At 43.2% G+C, this 19532-nt stretch overlaps 2 protein-coding genes and 1 long non-coding RNA gene across 7 annotated transcripts; all 3 read left to right on the forward strand.

Moving 5' to 3' along the window:
* Positions 1–2342: 2342 nt before the first annotated feature.
* Positions 2343–3359, forward strand: LOC9267894 (non-specific lipid-transfer protein 2). The gene is made up of 2 exons (NM_001404792.1): positions 2343–2846; positions 2936–3359. The coding sequence occupies exons 1-2, from the start codon at positions 2500–2502 to the stop codon at positions 2943–2945; spliced, it is 357 nt and encodes a 118-aa protein (NP_001391721.1). The 5' UTR covers positions 2343–2499; the 3' UTR covers positions 2946–3359.
* Positions 3360–6746: 3387 nt separating this feature from the next.
* Positions 6747–13012, forward strand: LOC4349602 (non-specific lipid-transfer protein 1). 5 transcript variants are annotated; one of them, XM_066305454.1, is made up of 4 exons: positions 6747–7001; positions 9013–9108; positions 10425–12523; positions 12638–13012. In XM_066305454.1, exons 3-4 carry the CDS (start codon positions 12183–12185, stop codon positions 12645–12647), a joined length of 351 nt encoding a protein of 116 aa, XP_066161551.1. In that variant the 5' UTR covers positions 6747–7001; positions 9013–9108; positions 10425–12182; the 3' UTR covers positions 12648–13012. The 5 variants fall into 5 exon arrangements, with proteins under 5 accessions (XP_066161551.1, XP_066161552.1, XP_066161553.1 ...); XM_066305455.1 differs by having other exon boundaries at positions 11484–12523; XM_066305456.1 differs by having other exon boundaries at positions 12042–12523.
* A 2034-nt stretch (positions 13013–15046) lies between these two features.
* LOC9270252 (uncharacterized) lies at positions 15047–17856 on the forward strand. The gene is made up of 3 exons (XR_001541475.3): positions 15047–15743; positions 16967–17048; positions 17575–17856. It is a non-coding gene; the product is annotated as an uncharacterized lncRNA (long non-coding RNA).
* Positions 17857–19532: the final 1676 nt, after the last annotated feature.

The raw sequence follows: 19532 nt of genomic DNA on the forward strand, positions 1-19532 counted from the left end.
ATCAATCTCTTGTGCACTAACACTGGTGGAGAAGTGTTTTTTAGTCCCGTTTTATAACCCCCTTAGTCCCGGTTTTTAAACCGGGACTACCAATTCGAGACTAAAGATCGCTATCTTTAGTTCCGGGTGAAAAAACCGGGACTAAAGATCGATCTTTAGTCCCGGTTGGTGTTATCAACCAGGACTAAAGAGAGGGTAGCGGCGGTCCAGCTGGTCCTTTTTTTCTTTTTTATTTTCTCCCGAATCGAGTGGTATGCATATCGTCAAATCAAACCCCAAATCCACATCACAACTCCACAGCACGATTCACAAATTCATCACAAATTCATTCACAATATCCATTCACAATATCACAAATATATTCACAATATTGATTCACAGGTTCATTGACAACATCGAGTCACATACTCATTCACAACATCCCAGATTCATTCACAACATCGATTCATAGATTCATTCACAGATCAAAACATCCAAACCACAAATAAAAAAAACAAAAAAAATCGACTCACCGGGCGGCCTCCAATCCCGTCGCCGGCCGGCCACCCATCTCGCCGCTTCCCCTCCGGCCGGATCTGGGGGAGGGGAGGGCGAGGCCGCAGGCGACTGGCCTCCATCCCGCCGGCCCGCGCCGGGCCGCCGCTGGCCGGCTTCCATCCCGCTGGCCCACGCCCGGCCGCCGTCGGCTGCCTCTGCAAGGGGGAGGGGAGGAGGAGAGGGGGTGAGAGAAGAGCAAGGGGAGGATGGAAGGAGAAGAAAAAGAGATAAGCATGGAGAGATGTTGCGCATGCACATGATTCAGAGAGAGAAGCGTGGGCTGGTGCATGCGCTTTCTTCCCGGTTGGTGTTACCAACCGGGACTAAAGATCCGGGGGCCTGACAAGGTATGATAGGTTTAGAACCGATATCAAATATATCCGCTGTAGCCACCAACCGGGACTAAATCTTTAGTCCCGGTTTTTAGTGGAACCGAGACTATTGTAAATTTCGGTCGACCGATTAAAGATGATTTCTCCACCAGTGTAAAATGTGATGTGCTATTGAGATATTTCACTGTGTTTCCTAAAAATACTCATCGTCGTTAATTGTTGGTTGGCATTCGTAGTTTATTTTGTAGCAGCTGAGCAATTTTAATTAGTCTATTTAGCTTGTAAGATTCTTATATTTCTTAGCAATAGCCGAGCGCATTATTGGGCTATAGTGTAACCAGGTGAAGCGTACGCGTGTGCATAAGTTGTCCTTGTGGTTGAAAGAAGAATACTGGAAGGATCGTTGGATGTTACTGCTGATATGATGGACACTTGGATCCAAACATCATGAATGCGCTCAACTACTTGCATGTTCCAAGTGTACAACATGCATGCTAGCTGCTACAAACGACTAGCTCTGTTAGGCCGCTGCTAATCATTTTCTCATCACTAATACTAACACTGTGTGACTAGCTAGCTAAACCAGCCCTAACAACCAACCACCCTGATTCAATTGAATTGAATTGAATAACATTAGACGCACCGACGACTAAGTGCAGTCCCAACCCTCCACCTAAAATGGTGTCTATATATGGCATTAACTAAATTGTCATGTATGACTTTTAACTTATGTGGCACTATATTAATATATTAATTAAGAAGGAGAGTGAAGAGAGGAAGAAACTGGGTCTCATGCAAGACACAGCTTCAACACGAGAATCTATGCACTAGACACTATCAAGTTTTGCATTGGAAGAGAATAGTGTCTTTATAATAGTTGAAGAATAAATATGATTGGTAGAGAAGAGAGATGATGTATTTATTAATGGCCCACTTTAAGAAATCATGGGTTGTGGAGTGTAGTTTTTATTGTGATGTCTTATTGACATGACACCATAGACACTGCTTATGGACATTATGGGTTGGAACTGCCCTAAGAACGGTGCCTAAACACTAGCACTCCAAGCTTAATTACACTATGTGTACGCCAATTAGAAAATGTCATGAAACATTCTATAAACAAATTAGATATTTACTCCTAATAGTATTATACATATCTGGAAAGTCTCATACTCAAATTTAATATATTTTAGCTGTAACATAAAGTGAAAAAACCCGACAGTTTTAAGGGTAAAAATGTCAGGATTTTATCTTTCTTGTTATGGCTAAAATATAATGAAACTAAAGATAAGATTTCACATATAGGTGTAAAACTATTGGAAGTATGTGTCTAATTTTTTCTAGAACTTTTGTGGCATTTGCTAATTGATATGTATAGTGTGTACATAAGTAAAGCTTCTGTGTATAGGATATGTTCTCTAATTATAATTATAGGTGGACTATATATTCCACGTAGTAACTACATTTGACTTGGTCGATGCATCGGCACAGATGAAATCATAGCTACTTAAAGCCCCCTACATTCCCGGGAATTCTCATCGATCGATCTCACCTGCAGCAGCAAACGAGCACCACACACCAGCAGCAGCAGCAAGTCGATCGATCGTCAGCACACACGACCAAGATCGAGATGGCCCGTGCACAGCTGGTGTTGGTCGCCCTCGTGGCAGCGGCTCTGCTCCTGGCGGGCCCACACACCACCATGGCCGCCATCAGCTGCGGCCAGGTCAACTCCGCCGTGTCGCCCTGCCTCAGCTACGCCCGCGGCGGCTCCGGCCCGTCGGCGGCCTGCTGCAGCGGCGTCAGGAGCCTCAACTCCGCCGCCAGCACCACCGCCGACCGCCGCACCGCCTGCAACTGCCTCAAGAACGTGGCCGGCAGCATCAGCGGCCTCAACGCCGGCAATGCCGCCAGCATCCCCTCCAAGTGCGGCGTCAGCATCCCCTACACCATCAGCCCCTCCATCGACTGCTCCAGGTAATCAAATTTTATATCGTTTTGCATGATCGATCATCTAATTAACTAAGTACATATAAATTAATTTGTGCGTGTACGTTTAATTGCAGCGTGAACTAATCTGATCGATCGATCGCTACCGGCCGGAGGGTGTGACATCGCAGGCCGTACATGCACCTGTCGTCGTCTCACGCTTTGTATCTTGTGTTATCTGTGTTTATGCTGAATAAAATGAGAGCTAGCTAGCTAGGTCGATCGATCGATCGCCATGCATGACGAGACTAGCTAGCATTGCTGCTAGATCGATGCATGCATATGGTTGATCGCCCGGTCACTACGCTATCTGTTTCCTTAATTTATTCGTCGATCGACTACGTACGTACCTGAGAGCTAGAGATCAGTTTTTGTACCATGCATATGCATATGAACTTCTGCATGTACATGCAGTACTACTTGTACTACGTGCGTGTACGTTGTGGATTATACATTATATAGACAGCTTCTTTTGGTATACATATACATGTTCTACACCGATTCCTCCATCTTCCTGGCATTACACATATATACAAACTTGGGTAAAAAAACAGTACTGTGTTAATTTGTCTTGAAATATGTATACTCTAATAATCAATTAATAAATTACTCCCTCCATCCCAAAATATATAAGCATTTTTAAAATAGCGTCAAGTCAAATATTTTTAACTTTGATTATTAATAGCAAAAAATCAATAATGTAAAATTGATATTACTAGATTTATCATTAAACAAACTGTCGTAATATGCAACTCTTTTCATTTAAAATATGTTGAGTTTAAGAGGAGAAGAAAAGAGAAGATTGAGAAGATACGCAACATGAGGTGTGTCATTAGCGCATGATTAATTGAGTATTAACTATTTTAGTAGTGTAAAACACACCGTTTAGTAGTGTAAAAAAACACACCGCTAACGAGACAAACTTTCTCTCTTTCACATGTTGTCGAAAGCAGCCCTACTTTAACAAATATTGTTAGTCAAAGTAGCATCGTTAAGACAATGTCGAAGTACAACAATACTTATATTTTTGGATGGAATTATTAATATAGTCAAAGCCGCACTTTGAAAGACTATTGAAAGGGGTAAAACTATGACAACACTTAATTAAGTTGTTCAACGAATACAATGTTGGAGTATTGTATTAATTAGATAGCCAACAGATATCTTGCAATCATCTGACCAAGCTTTATATCTCTACCCCGCAAAAAAAAAAGAAAGAAGATATGTCCAGTTATAACTTACCTCACACATTTTATAGGCTCGCAGAGTGTGAGAATGATTATCCTATCTGCTGCATAATAAAAAGATGCTTATTTTTCTAGACCTTTAGAGTGAATATGATAACTTTTTCAATTTACTCTTATTCTTTTGATATAATATAATGTTTGAAAAGATGGATGGACGATATATATACAGGCAGGCCGGTGTACTACTATATATAGTTCCTAAAGTTTCTTGTTCTTCATTTGAATCGGATGCACTGCAGGCCGGCCTTGTTTCATTTCTCCTGGCGAAGATGCCCTTGGCCCAAATACACGTCAAAATAATCTCAAATATGGAAAAGAAGCTATGCCATGCATAAATATTTATCCATTTGGATCATACTCCCTCCATCCCACAAAATATCAATTCCAATCCCAAGAAGAAAGTAGTGGAGAGTAAAAATGACCAAAATACCTCTTATTGTTGCAAAAGGCAGTAGTAGTGATAGGTAGGTAAAAGGTATTTAAGGGATAAAACTTCTCATTTTATGCGTTGAGAGTAGGTAGGATGATAGAAGTTGATTTCTTTGGGACAAAATTTAAACTCTAGAAGATAAGTTTTATTTGGATAGAGGGAGTATATACAAGGGAAAGGGCTTCATGGCCCATACATCCTTACTTATCCACTACTACAGAAGCACTAATCGGTGCCAGTTGAGAAACCCCCTTAGGTGCCGGTTTTCCCAACCAGCACCACGGAGGCGGCATTGATTACTCGGGTCAAAACCGACACCTTTGAGGCATACACGAGCCAAAAAAAAAACGGCTTGATGTATCGAGCCGTCAAGCTGATCCCAAATAATAACCAAATCCCAAAATTGTGTCAAATCCATGAACACGTGAACTAAATTGCGTCAAATCCATGAACACATGAACTATAGTAAAAAAATCCCTAGAAAAACAATACATCTAGATCAAATAATACACATCTAGATCACATCAACATGAACAAATCACAAAGAGGGAGGAGAAGAGATGGATCCGTGGCCGCCAACATCGTCGCACCTCCAGCCGGCTCTCTCCTACCGCCGCATGCCGCCTCCCGCCGCTGGGCCGCCCCTCCGGGCTGCCACTGGGTCATCGTCTCCACTCTTGCCATGTAACATCCTGAAAATCCCTAATAATAAAAATCACTAAAATTTCAAACTTTTTAAAACTTTTGCATCATGCTGGATGTTATGGTTGCTATTGCTTGCCAAACTATAAATTGTCACGATTGAAGATTAAGCTAAAGCCGTACAACTAAGAAGTAATTAGAATAAGATAATTATTATTAATCCTATAAATATTTGTGTACATGATAGCAAGCCAAATAAAACACAAGTCAATTATTAATAATTACAAATTGTATGTTAAATACTTGAACCATATCGACAAGTGTCATGACATCTAAGTAACCACGAAGTAGTCACCACTACAATGATTTTATATATATAGGAGTGTTCCACTAGAATAATTAAATTAATATTTATAACTTTCATCGAGTCTCTCATGGGATGAATTCACTCATGTAAAATAATTTGTCATGCAAATAAATTGAACTTTATATATAAAATATGTTTATGTGAGTGTTTAATTAAACATTTAGGTCAATACTGTACCAAGTATCAATTTACTTTTATGGAATAATAGATTAAACGTGTCCTTGTAAAATACATTGTTATACAAATAAACTCGACTAATGTGCTATTGTATTATTAAGGTCACATTAGAATATTTAATTAGTTTTTAATAAATATCAAAGCTTATAGGTTATATTGGATAATTTTTGGATAATTTAATGGAAAGCAAATTCATTTGGGAACTAATGAATAACCAAATAAATATTCAAATCAAACATTTGAATTCTCAAAACCAAAATATATTGATTACATTTCAATTCAAATTCAATCCCATTCACTTTTGCAGATTAGCCCCTCCCTTTCCTTCCTTTCCCTTTTTCTTCCTTTTCTCTCTTTTCTCAGCCGCTACTATTCACTGTCCGCCAACCGTTCGATCCCGTCTACCGCGTGCACCACATCGCTTCCGGCCGTGCCAGTCACGCCCGTGCTGCACCGCAACCGCGCCTCCTTCCCCTCAGCCGCGTCCGACCCCAACCCTAGCCGCACCGCACTTGCCGCTCCGCAACCGCATCGCGTTGTATCGCGCCATGCGTCGCATCGCGCCGGACCCACGCCCGCGCCCGCGTCGTCCCTTCCGTGCCGCGTCGTGCCAGGGCCCGCGCCACGCCAAGCCGCACCTCTAACCGCTCTCCTGGATTCTCTCCAGGAAACACGGAGCTGCGCCATCGCCCATGTGCGCGCGTCGCCGTCGCCACGCTTGCCTTCATCACCCAGACACGCGCGTCCCATCGCCCCTATCCATGCCCAATGGATAAAACGGAGCCCTCTCCTCCAGCTAGCACCCAGACCTGCAGTCTATAGGTTATAGGTGTGATGATTAAGCCACAGAACCTTAATGGAGAAGGAGATGAATCTCAGCCGCGTCATCCACCTCATTGCTCTTATCCGATCACCATTAGTACTCTAGCTCGCCTAGGCATGTGCTGGTGATCTTATCCCCATAGTTTGCTTGCATCCTAAGCGAAGCCCTCAACAAAATCCCCATCCCTCTCAGCCTTCTTCTCGTATGCATTTCATCGAACACCTTGCAATCACCCTCTCACCACCGCTAGAGATCACCATTGTGAGGCTCCCCGGCCGGAGCTGGAGGTTGGAGGGAGTGGAGGAAGAGCCGTGCTGCCGCCGTCGCCATGGGGGAAGCCAGGTAGCCGCTGGACATCAAGAAACGCCGTCGAGCACCTTACATCGCCGCTGTCTGCCCCTGTCCTGCACCGCGTCGAGCTCCACTTCGCCGCGTTTCGCCATCTCGCCGTCTCGCGGTACACCCTCGCGCCCGTAGCGTCCTCCATACATCTAATTGCTAGCGCCGGCTCCAAAATCGGCGATTAGCGCCCATGGCCGTGCCGCCCCGGCCGCCGTTTCGTCGCCGGCGAGCTCTCCGTGGGTAGGCTATCCCGGCAGCTCCCCTCTCCATATAGTTCGTGAAATCGAATCCCCATACCCCGTAGATGCTCCCGCACCCTTCAATTCGGCCGGAGGATGTCCCTAGCACCGAAGCCCCTTGTAGCCGAGCTCGGGCATGGCGTCGCCTGATGGCGCCGCGCGCCCCCGTCTCCTCGCGCGCCGGCTGCCATCGGCGGGAGATCGCCGGAGCTCCTCCGCGCCTCACCCCGGCCCTCGCCGAGCCGCCCGCCGCCGTCCCGGCTCGGGCCGGCCACGCCGGCTGCGCCGAGTCACGCCTCTGCCTCGCTCGGTAACGGGCGAGAGGAAGAAGAAGATGAGGAGAGAGAGAAACCATGTGGGACCCACATGTCATTAGCGCACAGTAATCCTATCCCTAACGGTGATTATCCCACTCAATGGCAGGTGGGGTCCCTATAGTTAAAATCTAAGAAAACACAATTATATATTTTATTCCTATGACAGGCGGGACCCAATGGTAATTAAACAAGCAGGTTTGACCCTAAGTCAACCAGGGCCGGTCCCACATGTCAACCACAGTGGGTTTTGGATAATGTTTCCGATTAAAAATAAATCATTTATGAACAGTGCATTTTTACAATTTCTCGGATTAACTCAAATTTGAATCTTTAAATTAGTATAACTTATTCATTTTAGCTCCGATTCGAGTGAAACTTGAACCTAAATTCATCTAAATTCATAAGCTTTCCAATGGTATATAACTCACTATTTAATAAAATATATTAATATCAAATGATTAGATTATGGTCAACTTAAAAATGTGCTAATAAATAAAATTGATATTGTACAGTAGAGTAGAGTAGATGTCAAATAAATATATTTAACATGTTTTTTCACTGTAGCAACCACATAAACTAAGTATAAGTGATGTCTCAAATGAATGGATGTATAGGAAAATACTAGTGCTTATTTAATATTCGATGGCCATATAATTAAATTCATGACTTAAAAATTAGTTACATAAAGTTTAGCTTTATATTTTGTAACTAAAATATTAATACTCATAGATGAATCTTTAACTTGTTTATGAGAAATAATAACAGAGCTAGTGTGATTAAATCACCTATACGAAATTAATTACTTAACGTCATGTTCCTTGGAATAGTATCTTTTAAGTTGGTAATCAATCTTAAGTTGATAAACAGTACCAACTCGCCAAATCCACCTGCATCACATATACTGTATAGCTTACAGTAAATAGCTCATGCTTAGTAAATGATCTAATATTAATATGTTATTGCACTCACAACTACTGTACAGTCCATTTAAATCATACACAAGAACAATAACCTACCTTTTTCATATATTAAACTGAGGAGTCTATGATAAGCGTGTATAGTAGATAAAACATTAATTATAAATCTTGACCTCACACAATTATAGTTTGACCGTGACTTAGGATTATTTATGGTAAAATTATGCATTGAGATAAACTTTAACTATAATATTATAGACCACACTAATCTAACCTACATAGCATGTAATTCGTTGGAACCCTAATACAGTAATATTTGTAGAGCCATGCTTAGATAATCCATCCTGTTAGAACTCTTGTTATGATTAAATTATCCACTGAGCCTTGGTAAATCTCCTGTAGGGTGTCACCATTTAAATTACGATCAAAGCTGGTTTAGCCATGAACTCCACATAGCAATAGTTGATAGATAATTCCGTAGTCCTGAGTATTGAGTTCTGTATGTGAGCAGCCATAGTTTAGACTTCATAGCACCTTACAATCCATTAGCAAGCACGAGTGATATGAATAGCCCTAGGTATATTCCGAACAATTATATTTTGTTTGTGCATATTTGATTGTTGCTTGAATATTGGTTTTCTCGCATATTATAGAAATTGTATATCGGTTAGTCGTGAGGCAACGTATGCAGCTTCCAGGAGGTGAAGGTTGATCAAGATCATATCAAGAATAAGAACTATCCTGAGCAGGCAAGTCATCACCCCATTCCTTGAGCATGTTGATCCCAATTGTGAAATTGTTTTGTTTACAAATAAAATTGCATGCAGTGATGAATATCCTACTTGTTATTATGCCATGCCTTTGATTATTGCTTATCTCATTATTCCCTTGTACCCATAATTACAATGAGTCCCTAGTCACTTATGACAAATGCTTAGTAATGCTAATTTAGATTCATGCATTCTCATATTTATCAAATGCTTTATACTTGGGAAACTACCTTGGGGAGGTAGTTGAGATACGGCATGTGGAGACATGAGTGCCACGTTGCCATGACATTGATGAGATGATTTGTGAAAGAAAATGAAAACTAAACAAATGTTTTCGACTAGGGCGGCTGGAGGACTTGGGTGGTGTCCGGAAAAGGCTAGTGCCGTCCCTAGTCAGTTAAGGACCGAGCCATGAAGCTAAGCATGAAACGACCCCCGTAAAACCGTACTTCTCGTATGGGTATAGACCTAGCAGAGTAAATAGCCGAGCGGAGGCAGTATCCCTGCATAGTGGTTTTCTTGATGTGTGTGAGGTAGGGCCTACGGTGGGGCAGCCATTGGTAGGACTGCGAGGGGCGGGTGCCTACAGTGGTGTCGTCATCGGTAGGACTGCCATATGTAAACCTAAACTTAACTATAACTTAATGCATGTGTGAGTCTTCCTTTCCCGGGAGCGCCAGAACTCCTCTCACTGTTAGAAACCTTGGACGCCTAGAGTGCATGAGGACTAAAGTTCATGGAGCGGGTACTGCCAAAGTGAGGTTGTTGAAAGGCTTTGCCATGGCAAGTCTCATTCGTTGGGACTTAGGCTCATGTGTTGGGCAAGTCGCGGAGTACGGGTAAAGTGTACATCCACTGCAGTGTGAGTAAACTAAATCTATTCGAATAGCCGTGCTCGCGGTTATTGAGCACCGAGACGTGTATTACACTTGGCTAGACTCTAAATTCTTAAACTGGTTAGGTGGGATGTTGCATGATGATTTTGTACTGGTGGATCAACTTCTCGAGAGGCGAGAAGGGGTAAACCCCAGAAAACCATGACGACCAGTGGCGGGAAGCTATCCTTGGGAACACAATGGATGGTGGACAGAACCGTCGCTGTTTAATGAACAATAGAATTAAAACTTGATCAGTTTATACTAGGTCTTAGGTTTGTGAAATGATATTTGAAAACTCAGCTTTACGCAAAGTAACCATAGCCACTCCTTGTATTATCCTGTACATTATTGCATTTTCTGTGGTGGCTTGCTGAGTACTTTTGTACTCATTGTTGCTCTATGTATATCTTTTAGCAGAGTATTGAAGAGAAGCCCTTGTTAGTACGCTTGCGTACCTAACAAGATGATCGGAGTGCGGTTCTGTTCTAGGTCTCGTTCCCCAGTCGACTGCTTGTGGCATGTCAACTGAGCCCTTGTATTATTTTGTCTTCCACTGTTGTTTCTCTGATAGTTGTTGGCCTGCCTGGCCCTAATGTAAGTATTTAACTCTCTTAGCCTGAATTCATTCGTGATATGTTGTGATTCGGCTATGTATGTGTGTACCAACTACTGATCCAGGGATTGGTACTGATAAACACAGAAGATTTCCGATTTACAAAATCGGGGGTCGACATGCCAGATCTGGCGGAGGGGAGGGCCCCGCCATGTTGCCGCCTCCCTTCCCGCTGGATCTGGCGGAGAGGAGGGTGCCGCCGCTTCCGGGCCGCTTCCTCCCCTCCCGTCGGCTCTGGCATAGGGGAGCACGCCGCCGTGCTGCCGCTGGACCACCGCCTCCCCTCCCATCGGATCTGGCAGAGGGGAGGGCCCCGCCATGGTGGATGGAGGAGGAGGAGAGGAGTGCTGCCACTGTTGTGGATGGAAGAGGAGGAGAGAGGAGAAGGAAGAAATGGAGAGAAAGAAGGAAGAAGAAGAGAGGAGGAAGTGGATTGCGGGTGCGGGAGATAGAGTTCGAGAGAGAGGGAGGGGAGGAAGAGATAAGGATGGGAGTAGATAGGGTGGCTCAGCTCGGCTCGGTTAGTTCGGCAGATAGGTGTCGGTTTTAAAAAAACCGGCACTTATAATATATTATAGGTCTCGGTTTTTAATTAACCGACACCTATAATATATTACAGATGCCGGTTTTTTCTTAAAAACCGACACCCATAGTATAAGTGTCGATTTTTCTTTAGAACCAACACCTATAGTTGTTTAAAGGTGTCGGTTTTTTTATGTTTTCATCCCGTTGAGGTTTGAAAAACATTATATATAGGTGCCAGTTTTAGCACGTCCGGTACCTATAGTGCCGATATATATGTCCCTTTTTGTAGTAGTGATCCCTCGGAATAATAGTAACCAAACAATATTCTTATTCTGCAGGTGTGAACAAATTAAACTTAGTTTTGTCTTGATCATCTGCCAACTATTCTTTTTAAGGTTAACTGTCGACTACTCGCATTTCTCATATACCCATCCTCCTCGTGGAAAACAGTTCTCCTCCTAGACTATGTTTAGTTCCTAAAAAAAGTTGAAAGTTTAGGGAAAGTTAGTAGTTTGGAAAAAAAATTGAAAGTTCATGTGTGTAGGAGAGATTTGGATGTGATGTGATGGAAAGCTGGAAGTTGGGGGTGAACTAAACACGGCCCTAGTGTTCTCTCGTTCCCCAAAATTAATATAAATATATTTACTCTTTCTACACATTTACATCAACACAATTCGCAATATGCGAAGATCGTTTCATATTGCCTTCCACGTGTACCGTAAAAGGGGAGCAAATACAGTCGACAGTGGATGGAGGGGAATAGCTCTGGTTTTCCCAACAGCCAACCACCAGCTGCTAAGCTAGCTCCCAATCGTATTGAATGAACGTATGGACACATGCACCGTTTAAACACCACAAACCCATCCTTGCTTTGTTAATTGCTCGATCTCTTGCAGCTGCGTGCACCGCATCTGTGCATGCATCCACACTAGCAACTCTACCTATTTAAGCCCCTGCATTCCCGCGTATTCTCCTCATCCATCTCATCAGCAACGAACCAATTCACACCGATCGATCGAGCAACAGTAGTAGGAACCATGGCCCGTGCACAGTTGGTGTTGGTCGCCGTTGTGGCAGCTCTGCTCCTCGCCGCCCCGCACGCCGCCGTGGCCATCACCTGCGGCCAGGTCAACTCCGCCGTTGGGCCCTGCCTCACCTACGCCCGCGGCGGCGCCGGCCCGTCGGCGGCCTGCTGCAGCGGCGTGAGGAGCCTCAAGGCCGCAGCCAGCAGCACCGCTGACAGGCGCACCGCGTGCAACTGCCTCAAGAACGCGGCCCGCGGCATCAAGGGGCTCAACGCCGGCAACGCCGCCAGCATCCCCTCTAAGTGCGGCGTCAGCGTCCCCTACACCATCAGCGCTTCCATCGACTGCTCCAGGTATTCATCTCATCATCTCTAATTATATATATTCTGTTAAATATAATTAATTAAGCATGGCTAATTGCATGATATATACTCCATCATCTAATATATATATGTGCATGTGTGCAGGGTGAGCTGAGCTATCGATCGGATGGATCATTTATATGCATACAGAAGCGCGACGGTGGGTCGATGTGTGGAGCCGATCGAATTCTGTATCCAATATTAGTAGTATCTGTACGTATTCTGGAATAAAAAGATGAGCTAGCTAAGGTCGATCAATCACCATGCATGCATGTGTGTGCATCCATGGTTGATCGGCCCGGCCGGTCAGGCTAGCTAGCTTTCTTCTTCTTGTGTGTTCATCTCGTACGTTTTGCTCCTTCTCGAGGTGTACGTGTACCAGAGAGAGCTAGCTAGAGATTCTACATGCATGTACTGCAACTCCTTGTACTACGTGCTTGTTTTGGAATATTACACATACATATAGCTCTTTTTGGTACATATATAGCTCTTTGTAGAGCTCCACACTAGTATAGATACTCTCATCTGTGACGTCCTCTAACATGCCTAGAATTAGCGGGCTGTCACAAGAAAGTCATTTCAATCGGGCCGAAAAAACGCCCGATTGAGATATGGTCATAAAACTCACGCCTGTCATGGATGACACCTATTTGTGACGGGCCGTAGTTTAGGCCCGATTGAGATATGGTATGTTATCTCAATCGGGCCTAAACTACGGCCCATCACGGATGACCATCATCTGTGACGGACGCCAACATAAGGCTTGATTGAGATAACAATCATATCTCAATCGGGCCTAAACTACGGCCCGTCACGGATTACATTCATCGGTGACGGGCTTTTATTTAGGCCCGATAAAGACCAGCAGCAGGCCACCAGGGTGGCCTGCGCCTTGTAATAAAAAGAAAGAAAAATGTTGCTCGTCAAGGGATTCGAACCAGGGTTTACCTTACCGCCGGTAACCGCGCGGTTACCGCGGTTACCGGGCTTACTGCGGGGGTACGGTAATATAAGTACCGCAGTAACCTCCTTAAATTCAAATAAATTTAAAAAATAATTTAAATTTTTGATAAATTTTGCACGGTTTTGTACGGTTACCGCGGGGTAACCGGTAATCCTGGCCCCGACGGTTTGGGAAACCCTGATTCGAACCTACAACTACATGAACAATAAGCCTAAGGACTAACCACTGAGCCACTCAAGTGTTTTGTCACAGTACATGCACTTTTCTTTATATATCAAAATGTTATCAGGTAATGGACCTGCATCACTACTCGTGGGTTCATCATAAAATTCACAAGAATAGTGGCACATTTTTACTTTTAATGCGTGAATAAAATTTTAAAGTAGTTTATCTCGCTCATATGAACTCGAAATTGGACGATTCCTTTTTCAGTATTCTTATAAAAATATTGTCTACAATTTCAAGCACTTATAGCATGCCGTTAAGTAAACAGTGAAGACTCATATATTGAAATTCAAAATTTTGAATTGTAGAACAAGTGTGGTTTTTCTTTTTAATCTCTGGCTAAAACTTGTAGGTTGTCTTTCTCCCCCATACTAACTTTAAATTTGATTATTCTTTTTTCTAAAATTCTCTAAATTCGTGATCTATCAATTTATTGTGTTATTACAACTATTATTTTTGCCATACTTTCATGTGACTTTGTTTTATCAATTGAAGATTTAAATTTCAAAAAGTGATAACTTCAAACGACATTTTGAAGCAGTAAATGATTTCAGCTGAAAAAGTCATGAACACAAAAATTGTAGAACTGATCGAGATCTACAAAATTTATTTTGGTCGTTCATTCAACAAACTGATAATAATGTTGTTCACAAAATTTACACATCTCTCTTATAATTTATGAAACCATATGGGAGATACGTAAATTTTGTGAACAACGTTACTATCACTTTGTCGGATGAACAAATGACCAAAATAAAAACTGTAGATATAGATGGATTATACAATTTTGTTGTTGATGACTTTTTCAGTTGAAGTTGTTCACTAATAAAAAATTCTATTTAAAGTTCTCAAACTTTGAATTTCAAATTTCAAATTGTTCAAATAGAGACAGATGGAGAAATGACCAAAATAAAAATTTTGCATCTTGATGAGCTCTACAACTTTTTTTTTGGTGAATTTTCCATTTGAAATCATTTATTAACCCCAATTATTGTTCGAAGTTGTCAAAATTTGAAAATTCAAAATTTGAATTATTCAAATGAACTTTTTCGTAAAAAAGACCAATACAATAGTTGTAGATCTCGATGAGTTATATAATTTTATTTCTTATAATTTTTGCATTTGAAACACAAAAATCGGCCTAAAATTAAATTTAAAGTTCTCATAAATTGAAATTAAAAAAATACCACATATGTTAGTAGGCCTAAACCCTGAAATCGGCCCGTTACAGAACTCGGCCCATAAATTTCTGGCCATTGATTCTTGGTCGAATGGCTATCGTTGCGCCAATGAAGCATATGTAGGGTTGCAAACCCTAACCCTCCGCACTTCATCTCGCATCGCGTTCGCCGCCGCTCGGATCCCCTTCCCACGCGTCCCTCCTCCTCCCTTCGTCCACCATCCACAACCCCCTCGGATCCCCTTCCGCCTCCCCCTCCGCTCCTCCCGCCGCCAGCCCGTCGCAGCTGCAGCCCGTCAGGCGTCCCTGACGAGTGGGGCGACTGCTCGCCCTCCGCGCCCGAGCCGCCCTCCCAGCCCGACCCCCCAATCGACGACGACGAGTGGGGCCGGGACGACCCCTCGTCCTCCGGCACCGGGTGGGGCGAGCCGGGTGTGTCCGAACCCCAATCCACCTCCGCCGCCGACGACGAGTAGGGTGGGGAACTGGGGATCCGGCGCCACCGCCACCACCACCTCCTGCCACCGGCGGGGATGGACCGTGGTGGGGGTGGGGGTGATGCCTCCGTGGCGGCGCTGCTGCTGCCGTCGGCGCCGATGGCGTACGCGGTGGTGACTGACCCGGGGACGGTCGACACCCCTGACATGCCCAGCTACCAGCCATACGTGTACGGCCGCCTCGACCCCCTGCGCTGATCCCGCTCCAGATGAAGGAGGTCGACCTGTCCGTCGACTGCGCGCTCGGCGAGGCCGCCGTCATCCGTCCGCGCGCGGTGGTGGCTGCACTTCATCACCCGCAGCCGCGACTGTGACGTCCGCGTCGTCGTGCCCATGGGCGACCAGGTAAATCTCGATCGGATCAAATTTGGAGAGCGAATGTTGTTTAATTTGGTACTACTTGGTTGACGTGCATGAATCAAATGCTTCTTGAATGATGGAGTGCAAACCAAATATTTCTGGTGGGAACTGGCGTATTGCAGTGTTATACATGCTGAGGTTACTTGCAGATCAGAGATAATGAAACTTTTTATGCACTGAAATGTGCTTTGTACTGTGAGTCACTCTGAAGATATTTCTCCTGTTTGCAACTATGAGACATGCTCAATTTTGTATTTATTTTACGCTCTTAAATTAGTTCTTTTGCTATATTTCTGGATAGATCGAGTAGGTTTCATTTTTAAGAATTTTGTTTCTGGATTTTTGGCTAGCGATTAGTTCGGATACTCCAATGTTAATGTTGTGTAGAGGAAGATAGAACTACATGAGCAGAACATCTACCAGTCACTTATCCATTTATCTCTTCAGAATTTTTTGGTCTCAGATCAAATGACAGGAGAAAATAATGGACGCCTTCTCTATTTTTCAATAGATATAGACTCAGAAAGGGAAAAACCCATAGCTTATTTCAGTTTCATTTTGGTTTATGCCTCATGAACTTGTTGTTCTCTGAATTTTCTAAAGATAATTAAACTGGCAAACTGCTTGTGTATATGTGTGTGTCTCTCCAATAATGCCTGCCATTTCATGGTTTATCATGTCATGTTCCTGAAGTCAAAATTCTTATGGCATAAGCAAGTGAAAGTAATCCCTTGCTTTGTCCAGTGGAAATCAAATACAACAAGGAATGTGCTGGTTTAGCAGAGTGGTAACCTGACTTGTGTATCAAAATTTTGGCTTCGATCTGTATTATGTGATTGCCCAGTAGTAGATCTAGAGTTCGACACAATTAGTGGCTAGGGATTTGGTTATTGGCCCTTGACCAGAAGTTTAATGATTGCCAGTGGAATGTCAGTAGATCTAGATTGGGTTCTTGTGTCAAACCCTGGCTCGCTTCATTTATCAGGTAGCAAACCATCCATCCGTTACTATTGTTGCCAATTACTATTTTTTCTCAGAGCTCTGATTCCCAGACATTAAGCTAGACAAGTTGATTCCCATATTAGTCTACATTGTGTGATTTGGTCCATAAGAGTAATTTAATTTCTATAATAGAGATTTAATTTTCTTGGATTAGTCCTAGCTTATAATATTTATTTTACATCTAAATGATTTGTTTCTTGTTTCAGCCTTCTAAGACAATTATGTCAGGACCAACTAATTTTCCTCCCTCTGGCCATTTTGTGAAGACCTAATGTTGTGGCACCACAGGTACTTTCACACTAGAGTCCCTGCTACTCATAAAACTTTGTTTGTGTCTGGTAGTGAATTGTTTGGCATGGAATTAATCGATCAGTGTCTTATCATACACTATGCTTTTCTTGGTCACATTTAGTTAGAATGCAGATGTTGGTTAATATCTTCCCTAGAAAAACAAATTTAATTAGAATGTAGATGCTTTTCTTATGCTATTTTTGCCTTGCAATTCATCGTAAGGATTGTGTGAATAATTAGTGTTACAGTGTTTTGTTTTCTCTGTTTCAGTAACTAAGAAAACATATTTTTAGCTCAGTTTGTATGCATGAAAACATTAGAGCTTTCTAGCCTCTAGAAGTGCAAATACATACTTCACAAGTCTAAGTCCTTGTATATCTTTTGGCAAGACACATGCTGCTACATGTGTTGGATAGATACATGCCATCCAAATAATAAATTAGTTTTAGTCTCTTGTTTTTTTCTTATTTACAAACCTTTTATAATTTACCTTGTTCACGGCACTTCGTATTTTTCTTAGCAGGCCATAGTTTGAATCTAAAGTGCTGCAGTTAAATATCTACAGAATGTTGCACATCATGAAAATCAGGGTATGCTTCTCATTCAGGCCATAGCTTGAATCTAAAGTGTATGCAGTTAATTCAGAATGTTACCCAAGGTTGAAGCACCACAGAACACGGACTGTTGGAAGACAATTTTCTTGTACATGTGTTTGATGAATTGTAACTGAACACATTTAATTTTCCTATGGACCATTTGTATATTTCTAAATCCGATTTGAATGAATTTGTTGGTACTGAACTTAGATGGACTATTTTTGTAAACTTTAGAAACTTGAATTTTGATGTATGAATTGAGATCGATGTTCATATATTTATCCAAATTGCTAGCAAAGGCCTGAGGCTAGCTAAAAAAACAATTTTTTTTTGTGGATTATACTCATCTGTGACGGGCATTAACTCAGAGCCCGTTTGAGATGAGAGTCATCCATGACAGGCTATACTTTAGGCCCGTTAGAGATGAGAGTCATCTGTGACGGGCTATACTTTAGGCCCGTTAGAGATGAGAGTCATCTGTGACGAGCTATAGTTTAGGCCCGATTGAGATAAGAGTCATTTGTGACGGGCTATAGTTTAGGCCTGTTAGAGATGAGAGTTATCTGTGACGGGCTTTTGTGTTGGCCCGATTGAGATGTGTGTCATCCGTGACGGCCGGATGTCCGATTGAGATATTTTACCACATCAGTGACCTTTACTTAGTGACGGGTGACGGGGGCTATATTCGAAAGAGATGAGGCTTTTAGCCCGTTAGAGATGACTGATCCTGTTCTAGTGCCATCTATCTCTACGGCATTGGCGCCTGTATTGCAATTTCCATAAGCCATTTTCTCGATACATAATTGCTACTATCTCATCCCATAATATAAGAAGTTTTAGAGTTCGATACGTCATTAAGAAAGTAAAGTAAAATTAAATGGAGGATGAGTGTAATTAGTTGAAAATTGGATGTAGGTGGGAAAATTGAATGGTGAAAAGTTATGATTGGTTGGGGACATAATGTTGGTGAAGAAGATGTTATATTTTGGGATAAATTCTAAATCCTAGAAGTTGTTATATTTTGGGACGGACGCAGCGGGTCTGGGAGGCCAGCGGCAGGCAAGCGTCGCAGCGGTCGGCGAGCGGCGGCAGTAGGTGGCAAGCGGAGGTGGCCAGAGGAGGAGCGTAGCGGGCGGTGGACGAGCTCCGCCGGGCTACTCTGCCCGCCGCGTCATCGTCGTCCTCACCATCGGCCGCGCCATCATCCCCTACGGCGCGCACCATCATCCTCTATGCCGCCATCATCCTCGGAGGTGCTCCGCTCCTTCAAGGAGCTATGCCTGCGTTTTGAGCTCCTCGCCGATGAGCCCACCATGGTAGAAGGCGTGTTGCCCGGGTCTCCTCTGCACCCCACCGCCGCTACCCCGCCCCCTTGCCTCCAGCTCCGGCTATCGTCGTTCCTCCTACCTGCTTCGTGCGTGGCCGCTCCGCCCGATGCCACCCCGCTTGCCCTGCTCCTGGCTGAGAGAGGATAGAGAGAAGAGAATTAGAGTGAGGATGATATCTGGGCCCCATAATTTTTATTCCCTCTTTGCTAATTAGGAAGCCACATCAGCTAAACCACCCATATATACTGCCACAGAACCTATTTTGCACGGTTTTGAACATTTAAGGGGTAGACATATCTAGTATTGGGGATTGAGGATGTCATATAAACTCGATGTAAAGTTAAGGGATGGTAGGTGAACTTATTCCTTTTGAAAACGGCTAGGATTGGCCCATCCAATATTGGTAATAGGATTGAAGGCGATTTAAAATATGGCCCATGGCCCACTACAAATTATAATTATATTGGCCTACTGATGAATGCTACCACTGAGAGCTGCCGAGCTTTGCTTGTGTGATAGCACAATCCTATAGCTGTAGATGTTTAATTCAAGTTAAT

Source organism: Oryza sativa, chromosome 11 (genome assembly GCF_034140825.1).
Source record: "Oryza sativa Japonica Group chromosome 11, ASM3414082v1".
NCBI lineage: Eukaryota > Viridiplantae > Streptophyta > Magnoliopsida > Poales > Poaceae > Oryza > Oryza sativa.

Bases quoted from the DNA above. Each gene is read 5' to 3' on its own strand.
- LOC9267894 (NM_001404792.1), top strand. From the start codon at position 2,500: ATGGCCCGTGCACAGCTGGTGTTGGTCGCCCTCGTGGCAGCGGCTCTG.
- LOC4349602 (XM_066305454.1), top strand. From the start codon at position 12,183: ATGGCCCGTGCACAGTTGGTGTTGGTCGCCGTTGTGGCAGCTCTGCTC.